Source organism: Apium graveolens, chromosome 3 (genome assembly GCF_009905375.1).
Source record: "Apium graveolens cultivar Ventura chromosome 3, ASM990537v1, whole genome shotgun sequence".
Taxonomy (NCBI): Eukaryota; Viridiplantae; Streptophyta; class Magnoliopsida; order Apiales; family Apiaceae; genus Apium; species Apium graveolens.
The window spans coordinates 181,792,822-181,815,856 of record NC_133649.1 but is presented as its reverse complement, the minus strand read 5'-3'; the positions used below and the strand labels follow the sequence as shown (position 1 = coordinate 181,815,856).

The 23,035-nt window shown below is 39.5% G+C and overlaps 1 protein-coding gene across 1 annotated transcript; it reads left to right on the top strand.

Annotated features, from left to right (window-relative positions):
- The first annotated feature begins 19,142 nt into the window (after window positions 1-19,142).
- Window positions 19,143-21,929, top strand: LOC141714733 (uncharacterized). The gene is made up of 2 exons (XM_074518235.1): window positions 19,143-19,310; window positions 21,405-21,929. The coding sequence occupies exons 1-2, from the start codon at window positions 19,143-19,145 to the stop codon at window positions 21,927-21,929; spliced, it is 693 nt and encodes a 230-aa protein (XP_074374336.1).
- Window positions 21,930-23,035: the final 1,106 nt, after the last annotated feature.

Here is a 23,035-nt window from a genome sequence, read left to right as displayed (position 1 = left end):
GATTATCGAAATATTATTCTTTAATAAAATAAAGAATATTATTTAGTAAATAATCGGAGTTATAAGTCCTCGAATGAATATTCAAAATAATACTCATTACATAGAATAAACAGAGTCATAAGTCCTCGAATGAATATTCAAAGTCATATTCATTAAATAAAATAAACCGAGTCATAAGTCCTCGAATGAATATTCAAAATAATATTCATTAAATAAAATAAAGTTATCGAATAAACCTTATTTGATTAATAGTTTTGAAAACTATATCTATATATATATATATATAATTATATATATATTATACTCGAGAACATCGACTCCCAGTTTAGAAAATATTTACCTTTGGGTCCCCTATACTAAGGGTATACGCAACTACTGCTTATCTCTAGCATAGGTATTATGCAACATATAAGCATTTGAATCAACAAAGAGATATCAAGATTACGAAACAGACATGCTTATATACCATATCAGCATGCTCCAATATATCGCAAGATTTGCTAATAACAATCATGCACTTATCACAAGATAATGCATATACATATATTTACATCACAACAACAGTATAACGGGTAGAAAACTTGCCTGAGCGACTTGGGGTGGTAAAAGTCCTGGGATGAGTCTGGTAACCTATAAACCACATATAAGTTGGAATTAAACCAAAGTCGCTTAAGAATCTATACTTTAACCAATTAGACTCTAACGCTCGCTTTGCGCTTAATGATTCTCTTAAGTCGCTCGAGTACCCTCGGCTCCACCATTTTTAATAAATTAACCATTAAGATTTTTAAGGCGATTCTTTCGCGAGTACCTTACCAACTGCCTAATCCACTTTACATAAATGTTTCATATCCAATTAGTCATTTAAGGTCCTCAACAAATGTTTCAAAGTAAGGCGAGGGGTAATGGTTCGTTCGCGAAACACCGTTACTTAAAACGGTCGTTTCTCCTAAACCGTACATCGGATTCAAACGAACCACATATCAAAATGAAGCTCTTAACATGAACTATCTAATCATGGAAATGGACAAAACCTAACAGTGAGTTCACGGGTCCTGATGTTAAGAACAAAAGCAGTCTAAAGTAAATCGGGCATTACGACGACTTTGTTTACGCGATTACCAAATTTTATCCTACTCCAAATTAACCACAATTCAAGCCACAATTCAACCATACAACCAAACTACATCCATAAAATACTACAACAGCCCCAACAACTCAATATTTCCAATTTATACTACTTCTCAATCATGAACTAAGAGCTTACTTAAGTTCATTAACTAATCATCAAGATTTACAACTCCAAAACATCACAAAACCAATCAATCTCTAAATACACAATAACCAAGCCTATCATGAATTATACTACTCATAATAAGCTCTTAACATTCAATAACAAATCTAGGTTAAGAGATTATACCTTCCTTGTGAGTAGGAGTACTTAATGAGCTTGGAACAACCTTGGAAAATCCTTACTAAAGCTTTATCTAAACAAAAATACAAGATCAAAATTTCAAGTTCTTGAAAAACACTATTCACCCTCTTCTTCCATCAATTTTAGGAAGATATTGTGAAGGAATTTGAAGCTTAAACTTATAGTATATCTATATCTATGTACAAGAAACCTTAGATAATTACCTCACTAATTAACAAAGCTTGGAACTTGGATTTGGGTTTTTCTTTCCTTGAAATGGAGAAGAGGCCGAGAGCTTCTCTTGAATAATGAAAGTAAACTTATGTATTTTTGTGTTATGAATTGTTTTGGCTTGGTTGATCCACTTTTGTTTTGATTTATTACCTCTTAACCATGGTGAATTTTGTGTGATTTATAATCAACCAACCTTCCTTCCTTTTTGGTCATGCTTATGTCACTTTCCTATGTCATCTTCCCACACTTGTCCTCTTCTTGTTGGTGTGGTGACATCATCATCACTAACCTCTTTGATTAGCTCCTAATTACTTGGCTAATGACCGCTGATCTGTTATACGGTTTGCTTAACTTTCGTTCTCGTTTATCGTTTAAGGGATCGTACCCGGGATCTTATTACTTAGATCTCCTTAACCTTTCTCAATACATTATATTCCTTTTATGATCCTCTCTTATAATACTTGAATTTAAATCCTTTTTATCCTGTTACCTTATACTCAATTCTTTCGGTATCTGGTGGATTTTCGGGAAAAATCAAAGTGTTCGAATTTGGATTCTGACTGATCTTTACATAAACTTATATACCATACAGAGTACTAATAAGATTTCAGAATAACAATAAAAGAACCCCTACATAGTGTGGCATGAAAAGTTTTCTTAATCAGCATAATCAGCAAAAACACTATTCATGAGGGATACAAAAAGTTCAAAATTTTGGGGTTATTATATTCCAAGTAAGAAAACTAGCATCCAACGTTACAACGAAATAAAGAATCACAAGAAAATATGCTTCCTCTTCAGTTGCGGTGTGCTAAAGCGGTCTTCTTCCTTATCTCCTCGCTCCTTGATTAATACTACGATCCAACCTCTGTGAAATGTCTCTGAAATCTACTTATATAGGAGTCCCATAAAACCCAAATAGCTCAGAAGTTGGAAGCCAAACAGAAATAGAAGTCTAAAATAATAAATCTGAATTTACGACCCTGTGCGGCCGCTCAGCTTTCCTGAGCGGGCGCTCAGCTTCCTGCGCGGCCGCTCAGCAGAGCTGAGCTGGCGCTCAGACCCCTTCTGGAAAAATGATATGTTTTGCTCCGTTTCTTCGCTGAAATCTGCTCCTATCTTCCCACTTGCAATGCTGAACACATGCCAAGGATTATTATTGATGAATTCTCTCCCGAAATGCAACTAATACCCTGATATTCACAAACACTAGAAAAACGCATCAAATACACAAAATACTTGATTTCAAGACACCAATTTAAGCTATTATAAGACGTTCTAAGTGGTATAAAATGCCACTTATCACTTTACTAGAGACTCAGATTAATCGGAAGAGGAGACCGCCTTAAGGAGGAGGCGTGATATCAAGGAGCCCTAACATACAGGATACCAACAGCCCCAGAGCACCCAAAGAACGATTCCCCAAGATGTGCAAGAGAGGGTCAGGGCTCATGAAGCTGAGATCTAAAGGTTAAAGCGTGATTTGGAGATTCACCAGACACCAAGGCCCCAAACTGCAGCGAGACCAAGTGATTTTCCTACCATCATAGACCTAGAAGGTCCCACACCAAGGCAAAGGGTGGCGATCCTAAGGGTCAACCCAAATGACTTAATGCCCCTAGGAGATCCTAATGATCCAAACCATCAATTCACTGAATAGATTATGAACACCTACATCTCAAGAAAGTTCAAGACACCCACCATCAAGGCATATGATGGTTTTGGCGATCCAAATAATCATGTTAGGACGTTCTCTAATGCCTTATTACTACATCCCGTGAATGATGCTATCAAGTGTCAGACCTTTCCCCAAACCTTGTCGGGTATGACTCAAAGATGGTATAGCCGCCTACCCTCCATTCAATCAGATTCTTCAGAGATCTGAGCCAGGCCTTCATCAAGAAATTTATAAGCGACAAAGTGCATGAGAAGAGCTTTACTTCTTTCACGGGTCTTGTAATAACCCCAAAAATTTTGGACTTTTTGTAACCCTTATGAATAGTGATTTTGCTGATTATGCTGAATAAGAAAACTTTTCATGCTACACTATGTAGCAGTTCTTTTATTGATATTCTGAGATCTTATTAGTACTCTATATGGTATATAATTGAATGTAAAGGTCGTCAGAATCCAAATTCGAACACTTTGATTTTCCCGAAAATCCACCGGATACCGAAGGAATTGAGTATAAGGTAATGTGATTAAAAGGATTTAAATTCAAGGATTAAAAGAGAGGATCATAAAAGGAATATAAAATATTGAGAAAGGTTTAAGAGAACCCAAGTAATAAGATCCCGAGTATGATCCCTCAAACGATAAACGAGAATGAAAGTTAAGCGAACCGTATAACAGATAAGCGGTCATTAGCCAAGTAATTAAGAGTTAATCAAAGAGGTTAGTGGATGATGATGTTATCACACCAACAAGGAGATGATAAGTGTTAACAAGATGGCTTAAGCATGGTGACATAAGCATGATAAGTGGGAAGGATTGGTTGGTTGATTATGAGCCATACACTTTTCACCATGGTAAAAAGTAATTAACAACAAAAGAATATCAACCAAGCCAAGGAAAATCATAACACAAAATTGAAGTTGACTTTTCATTTCAAGAAGAAAAGCATCTCGGCTTCTTCATCTTTTCAAGGAGAGAAAAATCAAAAACCAAGATCCAAGCCTTGTTAATTTGTAAGGTAATTATCCAAGGTCCCTTATACTTAGATATAGCTATCCTAGGAATCTAAGCTTCCATTTTCTTCACAATCTCTTTCAATAAATCATTTAAGAAGAGAGTGAATAGTTTTTTCAAGAACTTAAAATTTTTGATCTTGTGCTTTTGTTTAGATATAGCTTTTGCAAGGATTTTCAAAGGTTGTTTCAAGCTTCTTAGTTACTTGTACTCACCAAGGAAGGTATAATCTCTTACCCTAGCCTTACTTTTGAATATTTAGAGCTTGTTATGATTGGTATAGTTCATGGGAAGCATGATTCATGTATATTTAGAGTTTGGTTGGATTTGTAATGGGTTTGAGTTGTAAATCATGGTTATTGGTTAATGAACTTAAGTATAGCTATTAGTTCATGTTTGGGGTAGTATAAATTGGAAAATCTTGAGATGTTGGGACTGATGTAGTGAAGTTTGGATGGAGTTTGATTGTAATGTTGATTGTGAGTTGGATTGTGATTGATTTGAAGTGGTTAAAACTTTGTAATCGCGTAAACATAGCCGTCGTAATGCCCGTTTTTATACAACTGCTTGTTCTTAGTATTCGGGACAGAAAGCTAACTGTTGAATCTGTGACTTTGCCATGTTTAGCTAGATTGTGTCGTAAGCTCCGTTCGGATATGTGGTCCGCTTGAATCCGATGTACGGTTTAGGAGAAACGACCGTTTTAAGTAACGGACGTTTCGCGAACGAACCATTTCCCCTCGCCTTACTATGAAACTTTGGTTAAGGTCCTTAATTGACTATTTAGGAGTATGAAATAATTAGAAAGGTTAAAGGGTCAGTTGGTAGGGTATTCGCGAAAGGGATCGCCTTAAAATTCGTAATGGTTAATTTATTAAAAATGGTGGAGCCGAGGGTACTCGAGCGACTTATGTGAATCGTTAAGCGCAAAAGTGAACGTTAGAGTCTAATTGGTTAAAGACTAGTTTCTTAAGTGACCATGGTTTAATTCCAACTTATATGTTGTTTATAGGTTACCAGACTCGTCCCAGGCCTTTTACGAACCCCAGTCGCTCAGGCAAGTTTTCTATCCGTTATACTGTTGTTGTGATATAAATATATCGATGCATTATCTTGAGATAAGTGCATGGTTGTTATTAGCAAGTATTATATATTGTAGCATGTTGATATGATATATCTATATATATATACATGCATGCCTATTTCATAATCTTGATATCTCATTGTTGATTCAATTGATTATAACTGCATAATACCTATGCTAGAGATAAGCAGTACTTGCGTATACCCTTAATATAGGGGACCCAGAGTTGAACATCTTTCTAAACTGGGAGGCGATGTTCCCGAGTATATTATATATATATATATAATTTTCAAAACTATTAATCGAATAAGGTTTATTCGATAGTTTTATTTTATTTAATGAATACTATTTTGAATATTCATTCGAGGACTTATGATTCCGCTTATTTTATTAAATAAAATTCTTTATTTTCCTAAAGAATAATGTTTCGATAATTTCCAAGTATTCGGAAAATAATTGATACTATCAAATCATTCTTACTTTAAAAATTTCCAGAGATTATTTTCAAGCTTTATCAAAACTATTTTTGGAAGGTTAGAGCGGATCCCGAAACTCATTTTCAAATTTAAGATCTTCCTTCCGAAGGGGATTTAAATACTCGCTCAAAAAAATCCGAGGAATCCGGCTCCGTGATGTATTTTTATATTTACAACAAGTTTGCTGTTTTGATAAAAGAGTCTTTGATTATTTACCCAACACTCGGGAAGTAAAATTCTTGGAACAAGTTAATCCATTAACAGGCATCGCCTGGGAAATATCGGTGAGTTTCCTTTCCAACTAGATATGACTTCTTGGTGGAGTCGTATCAACAAGTTTCTACTTGGGGAAAGGGGGGACGAGCTTTACATTTCAGAGTCATGGATTTCATCTGAAGTAGGAGTGGCGTAAGTGGTCGAGTGGCGCCGGCCCGGCCTTATTATATTGGCCCAAATGGCCCGGAAGTTCCTGCTAAGATGGTCCATTCCTTAGGAGTCCAGTGTTCGGTTGACAAGTAAATTCGACTGTTCTCCTCTACATGTAGAAAATGGTGGGGTTGCACTACTGTGACTGATCATCGTAAGTGTCCTTCCTGGCGTGGAAAACTCCCGTAATGAGTTCATCATCCAGTTAGGATATTTCTGCAACACTACCCGGAGCATTTCGATCGAAAGGCTACGGATGGGTGATTGCCGAAGCATTGACAGGGTCAAATAGTTATAATGATGTTTCCATCAAATGAAGTATCTCGTAACTTCATTTCATTTAAGCAATATTTCAAAGATTGAATCTATTCAAGTCTTATATTGTAGTCTCATCTATATGATGAACCTTTGAAAACTCAGTATACTTTGAACAGTGGTCGTTCAAGTAGTTTTCTAAAATGATATAAGTATAGTGAAGTAATTGGCAACTTCATCTCCCTTTAAGTTTATATCCAGTAAGTAATTATCTTACACTTAATAAAAATTTCCAGTAAGTTAACTGGTTAGATACTTGCATTATTGATTACGCTATATATTATCTTGTGAGCTATAATGCTCACTCTTGCTTCATTTCTTTATCACACAACAACAGTTAGGAAGGATGGCCAGACTCAAGCAAACCCAGCGCAAGAGCGTGGGAAGCATCCCGCGTCTTCCCGTTGATATCGTAGCTGCTATAGCTGCAGAGGTAGATCTATTTGTAGATCTGGCATTCTACTTTTGGGAATCAATTATGTATAATTATAACTTGTGGCAGATAATGGCAATTAACTGTAAAATTATCAAGTAATCATTTTGGGTTGTAATAACTTTTAAATTGTGGATCCAAGGACTTGTACTTATTTCAATTTCATCTCTGAGACTATAACGTGTTATGGTGTGTGTTAATGTGGGGTCACAATATGAGGTTATTTATTATTAATTAAGTTAAGTGATATTACGGAAAGAAAGACCGTGACGACCCGGATCCCCGACCCAGGATCTGGGGGTGTTACAGAAATGTTATCAGAGGTAAGCGTTATAAACCTCAGAGATGATGCGACGATATAATAATAAACTCACAAAGATAATAAGAACTCTTGCCAAGTTCATGGTCGGACTACTTAAAGCAGCACTGACAGTTATAACCCTTACGGGAACCCTTATAAGTGGGAACCCTTATAAGTATCATGATAGTAACTTAGCTCGTTTAATGTGTAGGCTCATGAGATAGAGGACCCAGAGATGTTCGAGCGTGAGCATGATGAGGCACTGCTAGATGCCGAGGATCAGGAGGAGCCTGAGATGGAGGAGGAGGACCCCTCAGAGGAGTCAGAGACAGAGGTTATTGCGATTTCCGATGAGGAGGACTCGGATGAGGTCCCAGTGGCTGAGGAGCATGTCGGAGCTATAATGGAGTATAATGGTACCCCTCTACCCTCACTCCCCGTGGTCAGAGCTCCTACCCTTCCACCACTATCTTGGAGCCCCTATGATGTCAGCTCTGAGACCCATACCCTCGAGCCTAGGCAGACCGAGGAGGCACCCCCAGCAGCTCTGGATTCACCAACTCTCGACCCTGCCCATAGGCAGTCTTTGTTAGCTCACGGCTATGTTCAGGATGTTCTGAGGACTCGAGTGGCTGTTGCTGAGGCCAGGCTGGAGGAGGTCAGGAGAGAGTTAGATGTAGAGAGAGCTGGTAGGCGTGCACGAGCTCATGAGGCTAGAGCTACCATACCCCGATCTCTGAGGAGAGAGCTGACTGGGATAGAGCTCATGGCCCGTGCGAGACTCCGATCACTTCAGGGAGACAGACATGGCAGGATATCCAGGAGGCAGGCTGATTACATTTTCCATCGTGCGATGGAGAGAGTGTGGGAGTTGACCCGCTATGGTGATTGATTCAGGACCAGTGATGTGGTAGTCTAGTCGTCTAGTTAGTCGAGGCCATAGTAAGAGCCAATTTTCCGGGATAGTTGACTTGTATATAGTATCCCTTTCTCTGACTAGACAGATAGACTCATGTATTTAACTGTTGGGCAGATGGCTATAACACTGTTGTACTTTTGACCAGATCGAACTATGTATTTCTCACATTATGTATATATTTGTTTCCTTTCAGTTCAGTTCCTTAGTGACGAGATCACTGTTTTTATCGTTATTATTGCTGCACTTCTTATTAGAATTGTCATAATATAATAGAATTACGAGATACGTTCTCCCCATTATAGAACTGTGCAAAGCACAATCTTATGTATGATTATGAACTAATGTTGAATTTTCCAAAATTTATCAGTATCATGCTGCCAAGAAGGATTGGAACTAGGGCGAACCCTGGATTTGAGGACCAGGGAAGCCGTAACCAGGATGGTAGGAACCAAGAACACAGTGAAGTGGAAGATGAGGATTATGTTGAACAGGACGAATCCCAGTATGAAGAGGAGGAGGAAACATTTGATGTTGAAGGATTTGAGATAGAGGCTGAAGAAGGAGAAACTGAGGTTGAGCAACAAGTACCAAACCCAGGCATGGATCCAATGGGGCAGTTCATGCAACTACTAAGGCAGAACTTGGAACGTTAACCCAACCCACCCCCTCAGGGAAATAACAATGTTGTGGCATACTCTTTCAGGGCTTTCAAGTCCCTTAAGCCCCCTGATTTCCACGGATCAGCCGATCCAGTTGAGGTAAGGGCATGGCTAAAGGAAATGGAGAAATCCTTTGAGATTCTGAGTACCGATGTGGCAAAAAAGACTGTAATTGCTACCTACCTTCTGAAAGGAGAGGCCAACTACTGATGGGAAGCCAAGAAAAACATGGAGATAAATGCTATCATAACCTGGGAGAGGTTCAGTCAGTTGTTTTTGGGAAAATATTTCCCAAGGTTTATGGAGAACCAGATGGAGCTCAAGTTCTTGGAGCTAAAGCAAAATAACTTATCTGTAGCAGAGTACGAAGCAAAATTTACTGAGTTATCAAGGTTTGTGCCGGAGTTTGTGAGCATCGAGGAAAAGAAAGCTAGGAGGTTTCAGCAAGGACTGAAACCGTGGATTCAGAATAGGGTGGCAATCTTTGAGTTTACTGATTATGCCACTCTGGTGCAAAAGGCAACAATTGCAGAAGCCGGAAGTGAACAGATGCAGAAGGAAAGAGAGAAGAAAGATATAAAGAGGAAAAGTATGAGCATGGGCGGAGGTCCCGCAGGAGGGAGCTTCCAAACTAGATTCAATCGAGGGGCAGTGTCCTTAACGGGAAGGAGTACTGGGTTCAAGCGGCCCGTAAGTGTGAATGTGAGCCAGAGTGGCCAGAAGTCAGGAATGTCATATTCCAATCAGTCTCGACCCCCATTGCCAGCCTGTAACACTTGTGGAAGGATGCACTCTGGGGATTAGTAGAGGAAAGCCAGTAACCTGCTTTAAGTATGGTCGGGTGGGTCACTATTCCCACAAGTGCCCTTCGTCAGCCCCTGCCGTCATTCCAACCACCACTTGTCATCAGTATGGACGCCCGGGTCATTGGAAGAGGGAATGCCCAATGAACAAACCAGCAGCTTCAGGAGCAAGCAGTGCTGCTTCTAATAAGCCACCTACTGCGAGGACTTTCAACATGACAGTTCAAGATGCTATGAAAGACTCAGATGTGATAACAGGTACCCCTACTCTAAATTCATTCAGTGCAAATGTTTTATTTGATTCGGGAGCGACTAAATCTTTTATATCAAAGGACTTTGCGCTTAAATTAAGGCTTAAGGTTGAACCCTTGTTAGAATCCTTACAAGTGGAAATAGCCAACCATGAAATTATCCCTGTTAACCAGATTCACCCCGCCTGTGACTTAGGCATAGGGGAACAATCTTTTAGTATTGATCTGATTTCTTTTAAATTAGGGGAATTTGATAGTAATTTTGGGAATGGACTGACTATCTAGCAATGATGCTCAGATAGACTGTAAGGGGAAAAAAGTTAAGTTGAATATCCAAGGGAAGAAAGGAGTCATATTTAGAGGGAAGAGGTAGACACATAAATTTTTGACCATGGGCCAGGCTAATAAGATGCTACGAAAAGGAGATGAGGCTTACCTGGCTTATGTGATGAACACGCAGAAGGAGGTGCCCAACTTGCAAGACATTCCGGTAGTCTACGAATTTGAAGATGTATTTCCACAAGACCTTCCGGGACTACCACCCGATAGAGTGATTGAATTTGCTATTGAATTGGCCCCAGGGACGGTGCCAGTTTCAAAGGCACCTTACCGGTTAGCCCCATTAGAAATGAAGGAACTGGCTACCCAATTACAAGAACTTTTGAATAAGGGTATGATAAGACCCAGTGTGTCTCCGTGGGGAGCACCAGTATTATTTGTTAATAAGAAAGATGGGAGCATGAGGTTGTGCATTGACTACCGAGAGTTGAACAAGCTAACCATAAAGAATAGGTACCCGTTAGCCAGAATAGACAATCTGTTCGACCAGTTAAAGGATGCTGTTTACTTTTCCAAGATTGACATGAGAACTGGATATCACCAACTAAAGATTAAACCCGAAGATATTCGAAAGACTGCGTTCCGTACCAGGTATGGGCACTATGAGTTCTTGGTGATGTCCTTTGGATTAACCAACGCCCCAGCGGCTTTCATGGATTTAATGAATAGAGTATTCAAGAAGTACTTGCACAAGTGTATGATAGTTTTTATCGATGATATTATAATCTACTCAAGGACCGAGGAAGAACATGCAGAGCATTTGAGGATAGCTCTAGGAATACTCAGAGAAGAACAATTGTTTGCCAAATTCTCAAAGTGTGAATTCTGGCGGAATGAAGTACAGTTTTTAGGACATGTGATCAATAAGGAAGGAGTATTGGTCGACCCCTCCAAGATAGAGGCGGTCTCAAATTGGGAAAGGCCAACCACACCCACATAGGTAAGGAGTTTCATAGGAATAGCCGGCTACTATCGTAGATTTGTACAGGACTTTGCGAAGATCGCAACCCCTTTGACATGACTTACTCGTAAGACAGAGAAGTTTGAATGGACAGAAAAATGCGAGAACAGTTTTCAAGAATTAAAGAAAAGGTTGGTAACGGTCCTGGTATTGGCGTTGCCAGACAGAAAAGGAGATTTTGTGATATATAGTGACGCATCGCACAAAGGATTGGGGTGTGTGCTTATGCAGCACAGTAAGGTGATTGTGTATGCGTCGAGACAACTGAAGGAATATGAGATTAGATATCCTACTTATGACCTTAAGTTCGTAGCAATAGTTTTTGCCTTAAAAATTTGGAGGCACTACTTGTATGGAGAGAAGTGCGAGATTTTCACAGACCATAAGAGCCTCAAGTACATATTCACGCAGAAAGAGCTCAACATGCGTCAGAGAAGATGGTTAGAACTAATCAAGGATTATGATTGTGAGATTCTCTATCATCCAGGGAAAGCCAACGTGGTGGCTGATGCCCTTAGCAGGAAGGAAAGACTCAAAATGATAATGACTTGGAGGAATTGATAAGGGATTTCGAGGAAATGGAAATAGAAGTAAAGGTAACCGGAACCGGAACTCAAAAGCTGTTTGAGATCTCGATGCAACCAGAGTTATTGGAAAAGATTAGATTGTGCCAAGAAAAAGTAATGAAGGAAGGCAGAGAGTCAATGACTGGAGAAGAGATACATACCGAGAGAGATGATAAGGGGATAATGAGGTATTCCTACAGGATTTGGGTTCCGAATGTTCAAGAGCTTAAAAACGAGATTTTGGATGAAAGCCATAGTTCAAGGTATTCCATTTACCCGGGGAGCACCAAGATGTATAGGGATTTAAAGGAGTATTACTGGTGGTCCAACATGAAGAGGGATGTAGCAGAATGGGTAAGCAAATATTTGACTTGCCAAAGAGTAAAGGCAGAGCACCAGAGACCCAGTGGACTTTTACGACCCTGGAGATTCCCGAATGGAAATGGGAATAGATGGCGATGGATTTTGTTGTAGGCTTACCAAGGACGAAAGCCAATCATGATGCCATATGGGTGATTATAGACCGACTGACAAAGTCAGCTCACTTCATTCCTATTAATGAGAGATACACAGTCGATAGATTGGTGGACATTTACCTTAAGGAAATAGTGGCGAGACATGGAGTCCCAGCGTCCATTGTCTCAGACCGAGACCCCAGATTCAACTCCAGATTTTGGAGGAGCTTTCAAGAATGTGCGGGAACCAAATTAAACATGAATACCGCTTACCATCCCCAAACGGACGGGCAAAGTGAAAGGACTATCCAGACACTAGAGGATATGTTGAGAGTCTGTGCAATAGACTTTAAAGGAAGTTGGGATGATCACTTGTCGTTGATCGAGTTTTCTTATAATAATAGCTTTCATGCCAGCATCGGAATGCCGCCTTATGAGGCCCTGTACGGAAGAAGGTGTCGATCCCCCTTATACTAGGATGAAGTGGGAGAGCGGAAGATGCTCGGACTCGAAGTGGTCCAAAGGACCAAAGACATAGTGGATCTCATCAGAGGACGGCTTGTAGCAGCGCAAGACCGACAGAAGAAGTATGCAGACTTAGCCCGAAAGGACCAAGAATATGAAGTAGGGGACTTAGTACTGCTAAAAGTATCGCCTTGGAAAGGATTAATGAGGTTCGGTAAGAAAGGGAAATTAAGCCCCAGATACATTGGACCTTTTGAGATACTAAGACGAATTGGGAAGTTATCTTACGAGCTAGCCTTACCCCCGAACCTAGAATAAGTTCATAATGTGTTTCATGTATCAATGCTAAGGAAGTATCATCGAGATGCCAGGCACATAGTGGAATACGAGCAGGTGGACATGCAACCAGACCTGACTTACGTGGAGAAACTAATGAAGATTATGGATAAAAAGGAGCAGGTGGTTCAGAACAAATTGATCAAGCTAGTCAGAGTGTTATGACAGAATCATACTATGGAGGAGTCGACTTGGGAACTAGAGAGCGCAATGCTAGAAAAGTACCCCCACTTGTTTTCTATCTGATTCCAGGACGGAATCCTTTTAAGGATGGGAGACTGTAATAACCCCAAAAATTTTGGACTTTTTGTAACCCTTATGAATAGTGATTTTGCTGATTATGCTGAATAAGAAAACTTTTCATGCCACACTATGTAGCAGTTCTTTTATTGATATTCTGAGATCTTATTAGTACTCTATATGGTATATAAGTTTATGTAAAGATCGTCAGAATCCAAATTCGTACACTTTGATTTTCCCGAAAATCGACCAGATACCGAAGGGATTGAGTATAAGGTAACGTGATTAAAAGGATTTAAATTCAAGGATTAAAAGAGAGGATCATAAAAGGAATATAAAATATTGAGAAAGGTTTAAGGGAACCCAAGTAATAAGATCCCAAGTATGATCCCTCAAACGATAAACGAGAACGAAAGTTAAGCGAACCGTATAACAGATAAGTGGTCATTAGCCAAGTAATTAAGGGTTAATCAAAGAGGTTAGTGGATGATGATGTCATCACACCAACAAGGAGATGACAAGTGTTAACAAGATGACTTAAGCATGGTGACATAAGCATGACAAGTGGGAAGGATTGGTTGGTTGATTATGAGCCATACATTTTTCACCATGGTAAAAAGTACTCCCTCTGTCCCTCCCATTTGTTTACACTTTCCTTTTTTGGATGTCCCATCCAATTGTTTACATTTCAAAACTTTCCAAAAATAGTAAGGTTTTTATAATTTTTAAAATAACTACATCCACTACTTCTCTCCACTATACCCACTTTATACATATAATATTAATCGGTCCCACTACTTTACTCACTTTTTTAACTTTCCTCCACTATTTTATCATTTTTCTTAAACTCCGCGCCCCACCCAAATGTAAACATTTGGGAGGGACGGAGGGAGTAATTAACAACAAAAGAATATCAACCAAGCCAAGGAAAATCATAACACAATATTGAAGTTGACTTTTCATTTCAAGAGGAGAAGCTCTCGGCTTCTTCATCTTTTCAAGGAGAGAAAACTCAAAAACCAAGATCCAAGCCTTGTTAATTTGTAAGGTAATTATCCAAGGTCCCTTATACTTAGATATGGCTATTCTAGGAATCTAAGATTCCATTTCCTTCATAATCTCTTTCAATAAATCATTGAAGAAGAGAGTGAATAGTGTTTTCTAGAACTTGAAATTTTTGATCTTGTGTTTTTGTTTAGATATAGCTTTTGTAAGGATTTTCAAAGGTTGTTTCAAGCTCCTTAGTTACTTCTACTCACCAAGGAAGGTATAAATATTTAGAGCTTGTTATGATTGGTATAGTTCATGGGAAGCATGATTCATGTATATTTAGAGTTTGGTTGGATTTGTAATGGGTTTGAGTTGTAAATCTTGGTTATTGGTTAATGAACTTAAGTATAGCTATTAGTTCATGTTTGTGGTAGTATAAATTGGAAACTCTTGAGATGTTGGGACTGATGTAGTGAAGTTTGGATGGAGTTTGGTTGTAATGTTGATTGTGAGTTTGATTGTGATTGATTTCAAGTGGTTAAAACTTGGTAATCGTGTAAACATAGCCGTCATAATGCCTGTTTTTATACAACTACTTGTTCTTAGTATTCGGGACAGAAAGCTAACTGTTGAATCTGTGAATTTTCCATGTTTAGCTAGATTGTGTCGTAAGCTTCATTTTGATATGTGGTTCGCTTGAATCCGATGTACAGTTTAGGAAAAACGACCGTTTTCAGTAACGGCGTTTCGCGAACGAACCATTTCCCCTCGCCTTACTTTGAAACCTTGGTTAAGGTCCTTAAATGACTATTTGGAGTATGAAATAATTATGTAAGGTTAAAGGGTCAGTTGGTAGGGTATTCGTGAAAGTGTTGCCTTAAAATTCATAACGGTTAATTTATTAAAAATGGTGGAGCCGAGGGTACTCGAGCAACTTATGTGAATCGTTAAGCGCAAAAGCGAACGTTAGAGTCTAATTGGTTAAAGACTAGTTTCTTAAGCGACCATGGTTTAATTCCAACTTATATGTTGTTTATAGGTTATCAGACTCATCCCAGGCCTTTTACCAACCCCAGTCGCTCAGGCAAATTTTCTACCCGTTATACTGTTGTTGTGATGTAAATATATTGATGCATTATCTTGAGATAAGTGCGTGGTTGTTATTAGCAAGTCTTGCAATATATTGTATCATGTTGATATGATATATATATATATATGCATGCCTATTTCATAATCTTGATATCTCATTGTTGATTCAATTGATTATAACTGCATAATATCTATGCTAGAGATTAGCAGTACTTGCGTATACCCTTAATATAGGGGACCTAGAGTTGAACATCTTTCTAAACCGGGAGGCGATGTTCCCGAGTATATTATATATATATATATATAGTTTTCAAAACTATTAATCGAATAAGTTTTATTTGATAGTTTTATTTTATTTAATTAATATTATTTTGAATATTCATTCGAGGACTTATGATTCCGCTTATTTTATTAAATAATATTCTTTATTTTCCTAAAGAATAATGTTTCGATAATTGCCAAGTATTCAGAAAATAATTGATACTATCAAATCATTCTTACTTTAAAAATTTCCAGAGATTATTTTCAAGCTTTATCAAAACTATTTTTGGAAGGTTAGAGCGGATCCCAAAACTCGTTTTCAAATTTAAGATCTTACTTCCGAAGGGGATTTAAATACTCGCTCAAAAAAAATCTGAGGGATCCGGCTCCGTGATGTATTTTTATATTTGCAACAAGGTTGTTGTTTCAATAAAAGAGTCTTTGATTACTTACCCAACATTCGGGAAATAAAATTCTTGGAACAAGTTAATCCATTAACAGGCATCGCTTGGGAAATATCGGTGAGTTTTCCTATCCAACTAGATACGACTTCTTGGTGGAGCCGTATCAACAAGTTTCTACTTGGGAAAGGGATGACGAGCTTTATGTTTCAGAGTCATGGATTTCATCTGAACTAGGAGTGGCGTAAGTGGTCGAGTGGCGCCGTCCCGGCCTTATTATATTGGCCCAAATGGCCCGGAAGTTCCGCTAAGACGGTCCATTCCTTAGGAGTCCAGTGTTCGATTGACAAGTAAATCTGACTATTCTCCTCTATATGTAGAAAATGGTGGGGTTGCACTACTGCGACTGATCATCGTAAGTGGTCTTCCTGGCGCGACAAACTTCCGTAATGAGTTCATCATCCAGTTAGGATATTTCTGATACACTACCCGGAGCATTTCGATCGAAAGGCTACGGATGGGTGATTGCCGAAGCATTGACAGGGTCAAACAGTTATAATGATGTTTCCATCAAATGAAGTATCTCGTAACTTCATTTCTTTTAAACAATATTTCAAAGATTGAATCTATTCAAGTCTTATATTGTAGTCTCATCTATATGATGAACCTTTGAAAACTCAGTATACTTTGAACAGTGGTCATTCAAGTAGTTTTCTAAAATGATATAAGTATAGTGAAGTAATTGGTAACTTCATCTCCCTTTAAGCTTATATCCAGTAAGTAATTATCTTACACTTAATAAGAATTTCTAGTAAGTTATCTGGTTAGATACTTGCATTATTGATTACGCTATATATTATCTTGCGAGCTATAATGTTCACTCTTGCTTCATTTCTTTGTCACACAACAACAATTAGGAAGGATGGCGAGACTCAAGAAAACCCAACGCAAGAGCATGGGAAGCGTCCCGTGTTTTCCCGCTGATATCGTAGCTGCTATAGCTGCAGAGGTAGATCTATTTGTAGATCAGGCATTCTACTTTTGGGAATCAATTATGTATAATTATAACTTGTGGCTGATAATGGCAATTAACTGTTAACTTATCAAGTAATCATTTTGGGTTGTAATAACTTTTAAATTATGGATCCAAGGACTTGTACTTATTTCAATTTCATCTCTGAGACTATAACGTGTTGTGGTGTGTGTTAGTGTGGAGTCACATCATGAGGTTATTTATTATTAATTAAGTTAAGTGATATTATGGAAAGAAAGACCGTGACGACCCGGATCCCAGACCCAGGATCTGGGGGTGTTACAGGTCTTGTCCAAGGAGCAAAGTAAGCCCTTAAATACTACCTGAATTGGTTCACAAAAAAAGCCCTGAAGGTCCCAGATCTTGATGATAAGGTAACTATGATAGCCCTTTAGCAAGGGACTAGGGATGAATTCTTCAAGAGGTCCTTGACCAAACGCCCTCCTGAAAGTATGTCGCAGCTCCAGGATAGGGCCGAAAAGTACATCAAGGTGGAGGAAAGTATGAAGAAGGCGGCGAATAATGAACCCGTAGGCAATTATAAGCGAAAGGCGGATCAAGAGTATGATGTTAAGGACAAATATCCTCGAACTGGTAAAAACTCTGACTCCACTTCTAAGAAGAATTAACCACCAAGGTTTATTGAGTATGAAAGGTTGAATGCTCCAAGAAGCCACCCTTTTGGGAATTTAGAAGGACAAAGAGTTCAAACGGCCGAAGCCACTAAGGGAAGACCCCGAGAAAAGAGACAAGAGCTGATACCGTAGGTTCCACATAGATGTTGGTCATGATACCGATGATTGTAGACAACTCAAGGATGAATTGAGTATTTGATCCGAAGAGGAAAGTTTAAGCATTTCACCAAGGGTGAAGAGACTGGAGGCCAAAAAAGAGATAATGATCGAAGAGATGATGATCAAAGGGGAACCGACCGAGATCGAAACCCACAGCCCCGAGGGCCAATAATCAACATAAACTCAGGAGGTCCAACAACTGCTGGGACAACAAAGAACTCGAAAGGCTTATGTGAAGAATGTTATGAATATAGTTGGAGACACACCCAAGTGTGCCAAGATAGAGATGACACTCGAGTTTGGCGACCTAGACCTTGAGGATTTGAAATTTTTTCACGACAACCGTTTGGTTATCACGCCAATCGTTGGGAACTGTCCCTTCAAGAGGGTTCTAGTCAAAAATGGATCCTTCATGGATATTTCGTTTTACGACACATTTATAAGGATGAGTTATAATGACTCCCAACTTTCCCCTTCAGACACACCCATCTACGGGTTCAATGAAGTAGAGTGTCAAGTTGAGGGAGCGATACAACTTCCCGTGACTATTGGGGAAGAGTCCTGAGAGGCCACACAGATGTTAAACTTTCTGGTTGTAAAGGCAACTTTAACTTATAATGCTATTATGGGAAGGACAAGAATTCATGAGTTCAAAGTCATGCCCTCAACCTACCATATGGTGCTGAAGTTCCCAACTAGGAACGGTGTCAGAGAAGAAAGAGAAGATCAGAAAATGGCCCCCAATTGCTATATTACAGTACTTAGGCCCGATGTTACTGAGGGGCAGGTTCTCCCATAGAAGACATAGATGTACGTAAGAATGAAGAACTTCGGGGGAAGCCAACTGAGGACTTGGTACCAATCCCCTTGGTTCCTTTAGATCCGCATAAGGTCACATATATTGGAGCATATTTAGAGAAGCCCTTGAAGGGCCAACTGACTACATTCTTATAAGAAAATAATGATATGTTTGCTCTAACAGTAGCTGACATGCCTGGAATTGACCCTGACCTTATAACCCACAAGTTAAGTATTGATCCAACTCGAAAAGCTGTCAAGAAGAAGAAGAGAACTTACGCCCCTAATAGGCTGGAAGCCATCAGGCAAGAGGCTGAGAAGCTCCTAGAAGCTGGATTTATTGAGGAAGTACGATTCCATGAGTGGTTGGCTAACCCTGTGATGGTCAAGAAAGCTAATGGAAAGTAGAGGATGTGCATCAACATCACTGATCTAAAGGATGCATGCCCAAAGGACTATTATCCCCTACCTAGGATTGATACCCTAATCGATGCTACTGTTGGGCATGAGCTTTCGAGCTTTATGAATGGTTTCAACGATTACAATCAGATCAAAATGCACCAAGATGACACCCGCAAGGTATATTTCATAATCGAGTTTGGTGTCTTTTGTTATCTTGTTATGACTTTTGGACTTAATAATGCAAGAGCTTTTTATCACATATTGGTGAATAAAATTTTCGCCCATCTAATTGGAAAGACCATAGAGGTATATGTTGATGATATGTTAGTCAAAAGCCTAGCCAATGATGATCATATTAATCACCTCATAGAGTCATTCAAAGTGCATAGGCACCACAAGATGATTTTAAACCCTGCCACGTGTGCTTTTGGCGTTGGGTCTGGAAAATTTTTGGGTCACATGGTCTTGAACAGAGGATCAAGGTCAACCCCTATAAGATCAAAGCCATCCTAGATATGGAATCACCACACTCTATTAATGATGTTCAGAAGCTGACTGGAAGAATTGTGGCTCTAGGGAGGAACCCCGAAGAAGGTGCAGAACTTTGAGTGCACAGCTGAGACCAAGAGACCTTTAAGCAGCTAAAAAAGTACATAAATGAGGCTCTGTTGTTGGCCAAACCTAGTCTGGAGAACATCCTTTACTTATACCTCACAGTGTCTGAGCAAACTATGAGTATCGTCTTAGTAAAAGAAGAACAGAAGCTCTAGAAGCCTTTATACTATATGCGCAAGGTGTTCCATGGAGCGGAGTTGAACTATTCCATAACTGCGAAGTTTGCACTTGCCCTAGTCAAAGCCTCGAGAAAGTTAAGACCATACTTTCAGACCCAGAAGATTGAAGTCCCGATGGACTAACTTTTAAGGGACATTCTTCACGGGCCAAAAGCAAGTGGAAGGCTCATAAAATGGGCAATTGATTTGGGTGAATTTGACATCAAATACATGCCTCGAACATCCATCAAGGCTCAGTCCTTAGCAGAATTTATGGTCGAATGCACCATTAGCGACCAAAAAGTCGGGGGCAAGAGAGAGTAAACTCGGAGGGAGAAAAGAAAGAGAAAGATGAATATTTGACTCTGAAATAGTATTGGCTTCTCTATTTTGATGGAGCGTCCAAAAAAAAATCTAGTGGTGCAGGCCTAGTCTTGCAAAGCCTTGAAAAGTTTATGACTGAGTATGCTTTGAAGTTGGACTTCCCAACTACGAACAACGAAGCGGAATATGAAGCTTTGATAGTCGGCTTAGGCTTGGCTAGAGCCGTGAGGGCCAAGAACCTTAAATTTTATGGGAATTAAAGACTTGTTGTTTCTCAAGTCAATGTAGAGTTTAAGGCCATGGATGACACCATGGCCAAGTACTTGAGAGTCATGAAGGAAAAACTGACTTAGTTTGATGAATGGTATGCTGAACATGTTTAGAAAGAGGAGAACACCATGGCCGATGCCCTATTTAAGTTCGCCTCGTCTGAAATCGAGAATTACTCGAGAAGTATCTACTTCCAAGTCCTGAAGAACCCTACCATATATGTCATAAATTTGATAGTACTATTTAGTATGGAAAATTATTGGATTGATCCAATCATGACTCACCTTAAGATTGGATGGCTCCCCGACGATGCCCAGGGTGCACGCAAGTTATTAGTGAGAGTATTGAGATATTCGTTGATGAAGGCCTCATGTACAAAAGGTCTTTTTCATTCCATACTTAAAGTGCTTAAGACCTCTTGAGGCAGAGGAAGTGCTTCAGGAAGCCCATAAAGGGATATGTGGGCAACACTTAGGGGCGAGGCCTTTGCTCACAAGATAACTCGATTGGGATTCCATTGGCCAACAATGTTAGCCGATGCAAAGGCTTATGTGAATAAATACGACAAATGCCAGAGGTACGCTTCTATAGTGCGACTGTCCCCAGAGAGGCTTAGATCCATCAGCCTACACATACTTTTTGCAATGTGGGAAATTGATATACTTGGTCCATTTCCTATAGCATCGGGATAGAGGAAGTTCATCGTGGTACCCATAGACTACTTCAAAAAGTGGATTGAGGCCAAGGCACTGGCCAAGATAACCACTCAACAGATCTCCCAATTCCTATGGGAGAATGTGATATGCAGGTTTGGAATCCCAACTGATAAACTCGATTCACCACCTACCTCTACCGTAAACTTGTCACGGATAATGAACATCTGTTTGATAATGCATAATTCAAGGACTACTATAAAGATAATGACATAGAACTTCACTTCACATCGGTTGCTCATCCACAAGCAAATGGGCAGGTGGAAGTTGCTAATCAAATTATCCTTGATGGACTTAAGAAAAGGTTCGAACGCTTGAGGAACACTTGGGTGGATGAACTGTTGCATATACTATGGGCATATCGTACCAGCTGCAAAGTGGCAGCTGAAGGTACCTCATTCATGCTGGCTTATGGGGCCGAAGTTGTGGTAGAGATCACACATGGATCACCTCGAGTTGAAGCTTATGAACCAGAGACCAATGAAGAAGGCATGAGGCTCGGTCTCGATCTTATTGACGAGATCAGAGATGAAGCCAATGCCCATAGTACAAAGCATCAACGAAGAGCCTCCCTTTATTACAATAAAAGGGTTAATGAAAGGTTCTTTCAGCAAGGAGACTTGGTCTTAAGAAAGACTGAGGTGTCAGGATTCTGGGAAAGAGGAAAGCTAGCCCCTAACTGGGAAAGGCCTTATAAGGTCAAGAAGACATTATGACGAGGTACCTACAAGCTAGAGACCTTCAATGATGATGAAGTGCCATGCACTTGGTATGCTTCAAACCTAAAGGTTTATTATGTTCAGGACTCACATGACAAGTTCCTAGTACTTAGTAGTAGATATAAAATAAGGTCGACAAAACTATTTTATGTAAGCGTTGAACCCATTTTACAAAGATATTATCTATTTATGCATGTTCACTTCCATCATCTTGTCTACTAATTTATTTAAGTACGAGCATCTAAGGACTGCAAGTCCCGAAGGACCAAATTCTGAAAATAAAAGACAAGTATGAAACTGGAATAATGATACTTAAAACAAGTTAAGATCCCTAAGGATCACAAATTAGTCCTGAAGAACACTTAGGTTGCAAGCCGAATAGTTTAAAGCCCACAAAGGGTAACAAATAAATAACATTTTGAATAGAAAGGCCACAAGTGGCACCTAAAGCCATGCAAGGCCATCATAATCAATCATATGAAGAATCCTCCTCCTCCTCATTGCCTACTCCATGGGCGACCTCGTGCTCCTCCTTCTCATCTTTATTCTCATCTTCATCATCTTCGTCTGACCCGAACTTGGAAGAAGAGCTACTACTCCCCGATATCGGCTCCTTGGTCTTCCAATAAAGAGCCCCCTTAGAGTTGGGGCTTTACGAAGGAGCTTTGCCTTTAGAACTAGAATTTCCACGGCTTGATCTGGATGAGGGTTTATGTTCAGTAGCCACAAGTACGAATCCAGAAGCCTTTCTAGGGGGCGATCACAGGATTTGCCCAAGGGCAAGAGAAAAGGCTCGGGTCGACCATGTCTGTGTATATGCTATTGAAGTCCTTGACACCCCTGTTCCATCCAATTTCTAGGTTCACGGGATGCATCTGATCATCATGATCATCCATCAGCTTGAAAAACTCTTTAGACTCATGGTACACATTCATAAGTTTCCTTCACTCTATCTTCCTCCTCCGGATCTTCTTGAAGTGTTTCTTCTCAAAGAAAGTAGCATTTTCTTCCACCTGCTGTGCCTTGGACTCCCACTTCTTAAAAGATACCTTCATCTTCTCCATGAGACTTGCAAGGCTGCATAGTCACTCCTTATCTTGATA